General features: G+C 39.0%; 1 protein-coding gene across 1 annotated transcript; it reads left to right on the top strand.

Moving 5' to 3' along the window:
• The first annotated feature begins 1,933 nt into the window (after window positions 1-1,933).
• Window positions 1,934-3,585, top strand: LOC139689893 (larval cuticle protein A2B-like). Its single transcript, XM_071587048.1, has 2 exons — window positions 1,934-1,945; window positions 2,992-3,585. Exons 1-2 carry the CDS (start codon window positions 1,934-1,936, stop codon window positions 3,583-3,585), a joined length of 606 nt encoding a protein of 201 aa, XP_071443149.1.
• The last annotated feature ends 2,905 nt before the right edge of the window (window positions 3,586-6,490 follow it).

The raw sequence follows: 6,490 nt of genomic DNA, 5'->3' as shown, positions 1-6,490 counted from the left end.
TTGTCACGCGAAAACATCTCACAGCCTCCTCGTCTCAGGATAAAGAGGAGTTGAGTTTCTAGAATTTAAATTTATATATATATATATATACTATATATATTTATATATATATACTTTTATATTATATATATATATATAATATATAAAAACACAGATGTAGATTTTTAAAATATAGAGACACAAAGAAAGGACACTCACAATTTGTTATTTGACGTTTCGACAGCACGGCTGTCGTCTTAGAAGACGACAGCCGTGCTGTCGAAACGTCAAATAACAAATTGTGAGTGTCCTTTCTTTGTGTCTCTATATTTTAAAAATCTACATCTGTGTTTTTATATATTTGTGCGTCGCCGAAGAGCGTTCCATTTCGAAGATATTATATATATATATATATATATATATATATATATATATATATATATATATATATATACATTCAAACACGAAATCCCGCCAAACGGCGAATAAATACTCATATATACAGAAACAGATATAAGGAAAAGGGATATATATATATATATATATATATATATATACACATAAAAACATTGATTAAGACATTTAAACACAAAAAGGGGCACTCACATACGAGGTAGTTTTGACGTTCCGACGGCACGGCTTACAAAACTACATACTATATTTGAGTGTCGCACAGAACGCTCGGCGTCAAAAACGTAGAGCGTTCTGTGTCGAAGATATATGTATAAACCATAAACACAGTAATCAACCCGAAGGTCGGTTTGGTTGGTGATGGTAGAGTTCACCCAGTACTAAGCCCGACGGCGTGTGAAATTCACACAACAGAGTAGGGGAGCCATTTCCTTTCCCTGTGCCGGCTATGGTTTCCCAGGAAGATCTGGTAACCGAAAAGCACATAGCTTGGGTTTAGCTGCAGGTGCCCAGAGACTTGCCCGGAAATTGAACCTAGGACCCTCCAGACAGTATTCCAGCGCTCTACCCCCTGGAATACTGCGACCCACATCCCCGAAATACCCGCCATAAGGCGAACAAATATTCGTCCACATTAATGAAGCAATAAGGAAAAGGGATAGGAACACACATGAAATGCTGTACACCGACACATGAGAGGTGAGGAAGACGGATTCGAGCGGATCACAAGTGCAAAAATACCACGGATCTTTCAACTTGCCTGGCCAAGCTTTTCTTCTAACTTTTATAAATAGATTACTTAATTTCAGATAACCTATCTTGCTTAAAAATGAAGCCCGAAGGCACCATACTTCATATTGCCTCTTCGACAACGAAATGCGTAAGGCTTCAGTTTTGACCATGTAATATGCACCCTGTGTGTCTGGGGTGTAATTTTCCCCTGCCACACACCTTAACGATGGCTTTCAGGGTACCCTTTACAGTATATTGCATGGATATGACCAAAACATATGTATAGGTAATAAAATGGCTTTTCTCACCATGAATGAAGGAATGGACATAAAAATAAAATAAACGCCAAAGGCGTCACAGGTATTAAGGAGGTGGGCTCAGTACATTATACACGTATCTGCCATTCTATGGTATGTAAATACGCCGATACTCAAAAATAAACGAAATAAATTAAAATTAGATCTCCGCGTGAAAAGAAATCGCAATCGAAAAGTGACCTGGACAAGAGAAGAGGAGCGGCCCCATAAAGTCAACGTCACAGTAATAGCATAGCTCAAGGGCCTAAAAGAAGAGAAACTCCAGTTCTCCCCAAAATGCTAACCAGTAGAGGGAGATTTCGGCGGACCGATCCACTTCTGGGTCGGGGAAAAAAATGACATGAGTGAGCGAGGGGCATTGATTGGGATGGGAAAGTAATGTCCTACAAGACAAGAAGATGCCCCACCTCCTCTTAAACCTGAAGTTGGAGATCATGCTGGTATATAAGCCCCGGACTGCGACCAAGAGGACATTCCAAATCCATCCACCGAAAATGGCAGCCACGGTAAGTTACCTGTGACATCCGAGGATTATTTTCTAATTTCACCCCGTTTAATATGATAAGGCCGAAAGTTTTTTCCCTGTGGTTTAAGCAGTGAGTTTTTAGAAAACGTAAATCCATTTGTCGTAAAATGCTGGCACCATTTGTGAGCTGATAATCGTATCGCTATTGGATTCTTTGTTCCATATCAGAAAAACAACTGCACGTGAGCCCTTTTTAATTCCCAGATGGCCTGGGCCTTTGCTCGGCCGTCGCAAGTGCAGACTTCTGAATTCAGACTTTCCGCGGTATTTTTGGACAACTATTATTACATATCTTGGTTTTTCAAATTCAGGAGGTTTCCAGAGCAAAAATCATTCAATCCAAATCCTCTTCATTTCAGACCAAGTGATTTAACGAATTAAGCTATCAATGCATCCTCTGACAATGTGAATTTCCAAGATGACTCCTTGGTAATGTAACTGGGCAAAGCACTCGACCGGAAGTCGAGGGCATCCGAATTAGCACCCCCGTCAAGGAGAGTGGTTTTTACGCGGAATTGTTATGTATCAATGCTCATCCGCGGTGACTTTCGCGGAATCTTCCGCAGTTCTTTGAACTAATTTTTTAATCCACGGAAAGTGCCGAGGAAGGGCGTGATTTTTTTAATATATATATATATATATATATATAAATCAATCGATCCGATTCAAACTAAAATTAAGTCAGTTACGAAGAAAAATTAGTCTAAGAACGCGAGCATGGAACACTAGTCTGAGAGCTTTTTTCATGTCCTCTGAAGCTCTGGAAAACTAAAAAAAATCCAATTCAGGATACCCGTGCATGCAAGTCTATAAGACATTTGCCTAAACGAGCATTGACTTTACGAGTAAGTCGACTTTTCTTGATATTAATGCATACCCAAATTACCTCTAACTTAAAAGTAATTGCACGCTAGCTGAGGATGAGAAATATTCATTCAGATTCTAAGAAGTCCAAGCAACTAGAAGGAAGAGTATTTATAATTTCCAAAATATTCCAATAATTTTACACCATTACTTCATTTTCAGTACTTCATCCTCGCCGCCGTTGTGGCAGTTGCCAACGCCGGATACCTCTCTTCTCCCGCATACTACAGTGCACCGATTGCATATCACGCACCCATCGCCTACCAGGCACCCGTCGCCGTAGTCCCTAAACCTTTGAAGCCCATTGAGCTGCCCAAACCAGTCGTGGATGCCGACTTCGACCCCAACCCGTCCTACTCTTTCTCCTACGATGTTAATGATGCCGTGACCGGAGACATCAAGAGCCAGAGCGAGAGCCTGGAGAATGGAGTCGTGAAGGGGAGCTACTCTCTCGTGGACCCCGCTGGCATTAAGCGTACCGTCCAGTATACCGCCGACGACATCAGCGGATTCAACGCAGTCATCAACAACGAACCCGTCGCCACCGTGGTCAAGGCACCCGTCGTGGTGAAACCAGTGGCCCCCCTAGTGACCAAGCACATCGTTGCTGCCGCCCCTGCCTACTACCACGCCCCCATCGCTTACCACGCACCCATCACGAAGGTGTACGCCGCACCCGTCGCGAAGGTTGTCTCCCAACCCCTCGCCTACTCCGCCTACCACCCGACCGCCGTCCATAAAGTGCTGCACTACTAGTCGCCTTTTCATGTTTAACCAGCACCCTCCGTTGCTTTGAGGCACACACAAAAATGTGCGTGCCTCAGTGTATTTATGTAAAAAATAAATAAATTGCTTTTTTTTATCTCTCATTTTTTATTCAATTATATTAAATTCATATGCAATGCATATCTAAGAACACATCATCACTAACATCTGCAAATATACATCACGAAATGTCATCTGAACCCTAAAGATGTACAAGGCAGAGGCATTGAAAATTGCATTTGAGTTACCTTATGCTGTGGTCTTACGAGTAAGTATGTAGTGAAGTATGCCAAATTATAATTTTTTCAAGATAATTTTTCATGAGAAAAGCATGATAATTTTTCACGAACAAAAGAGCTCTGTTATATTCTATAAGTGAAGTTACTCAGGAAATCCATTTTTAATCACGCTTATCAATTTAGCACAAGGCATTTGTTCACAAGAGATAATTAAATTAGAGGTTTCATTAACTGCAAATCACAAGCCCATTTCCTGTATTCCAATCTAACATTCAGCGTCCATGCTCATTATTGAATTGAATTCCACCATGAATTGAGGTTGGAATCCAGATCGAAAAAAAATCACAAGGATAATTCATATTCCTCAGACATCGAATGTTCCCGAGGACCAGGAAAAGTAAAACAAATCAAACCAGTAGGGCAAGATTGCTGTCAATGATATCTGGTTCATATAATTTCAATGTTCTGAAGAAATTTATCTTAATTTCTGCAGTCAAGAAAGACGAGAAATCGACCACGCTATAAAACCAGTATACTCCGATATTAATGGAAAAATCAGTTGTCGTATTTAAAAAAATTAAAAAACCTTTTATTAAATGAAAACTTTCATAAAAAAGAGAAAAAAACAATTCTAATTTAAAATTTTCAACACTTGTAATGAATTTCACGGAATTCTGACGCAAGTAACAAGAAAACCCTTCTAAAAAGATTCTAAAACAAATGAATTGGGTTCCTAAACATTTCCACCCACATTCATAGCCATAATATTCCTTTTTGTGAGCTTTATTTGTGCTCTTCGGGTCTGGTGACATTTTGGAAACTCGATGAGCCACTTAAGGTCTCTCATCACAGTTTTCTAGAATCAAATGGCTAAATATTACGCAACATACACCGTCTAGATGGGAAGAGAAGCCCCAACCACTGGAATGATTGGTATGTGCGTTAACCATATAAATTTATCCTTTATCTTTATGTTATCACCCAAATAAGGACGTTTATCAATCTTATCTATATATTTTTGTCTCTATCTCGAATGCCTAGAATTATTATACCACTTATTTCAAGAATCAACATAAATAATTATTTTGAACGAAACGATTATCTGAAAGAGCATAACAGGCACCATAATACAAGCTTCAAGTTAAAAATTATTATTGAAGAATATCCACCCTTGTAAATCAGATGAAAGAAAGGCAAAGAGCACATCTCTCTAATTTCAAATAGAAATGAAATTTAAAAAAGTTAGAAGTTAGACTAAGCGTCAAGGAGGAATCATCGTGGTTTATGTATACATACACTTGGAGAATTATATTCTATCTTGGATGGCGAAATGCGGCCTTAAAAATACATAGGGATTAAAGCTCAGGACAAACTGCCAGGGTAGCAACTATATGACTTAACGAGTAACGGATACAACTGCATAAGGCCAAAGAAGAGTAATCAAATACTCTCAATACTAATCCGAAAGGATAATGCATGGCAGAAATTGAATAAGGGAGCAAGGGGGATGGAATACATTCAACGGAATCAAACCGGGTATATAAACCTAGAGAGAACTAGTAAATTCATCACATCAAAAAGTCAATTCACGAGAACAAAATGCCTCTAACTACGGTGAGTTGATATTAATTACTTTAATAATTAAAAATAACGGTTAAGTTAAACTGCATGTTTTCTAATGATGTATAATCGATAACATAGCTCATAAGTGTTTCGCTTTCAGTAGGGGATGAGAAATATTTTTTTCCCATTGGTAAAAATCTTTGTTTAGAACATTAACTATTATCCTGATTTTCAGACTGATTTATTAATTAGCCATGCACGGTTTGAAAACCAATTTTACAATCGTTCCGTCAATTTAGGCTTCTATTGTAGACGCTTCTATTCCCAATTTGTCCGCTGACCATATTAATTAGAGGTTGATGTAAGGCTACGTGATTAACTGTAGTACAATGTCAGCTGAGAAAACTAAACTCACTGAGACACTTGGGAAAGCCTGCGGAATCACTCCATGCATCAATGATTTCCTAGTGCCAATACATTTTCGAGTGCTCATACTTAATTATTTAACACGACGTTATCAGCTTAAAACTTACACCTATTCACCCAACTATTTCAAATATGTCAAATGGAGGAGAGGACAATACTGACTCCATACACAGGTGGTGTGAATAGGAGCATCGTTTTTATCAGACCGCAGATACATTAGTACCCTGCAAAACACTGCCAGGGTGTGTGGCAGGGAATGATTACACATCAAACTTTGCTTGACCCAAAATACGTTCCCCCCTAGAGCGAACGAACAACGTTTTTGCGATCATTTATAGCTCGCGGGAAAAATTACATCTTAAATCGACCTCTTCAACACTTAATCTCCCTCATTTAATTTACATGATCTCTCCTGCCGTAGTACGATAGGGCCAATAATACATTTTCACATGCTACTAATGCTATTTCTACTAATTTTATCATAACGTTTTACACATCTAGCTCCTTTGGCTGCATGTCATCCGATTCAGCCACCTATCCAACTTAATGACGACCCCATACATGTACTAGCAGCAATTTCTACACGAGGCTAACCAGCGAAAGATAACACTTTTCTCCAACATTTTCGTCACATTTCCCCAATGCTCTTTTGATAAGTCGTAATTGTT

Source organism: Hetaerina americana, unplaced genomic scaffold (assembly GCF_022747635.1).
Source record: "Hetaerina americana unplaced genomic scaffold, ioHetAmer1.1.p SCAF_1, whole genome shotgun sequence".
NCBI lineage: Eukaryota > Metazoa > Arthropoda > Insecta > Odonata > Calopterygidae > Hetaerina > Hetaerina americana.
This window is presented reverse-complemented; position numbering and strand designations above follow the sequence as displayed.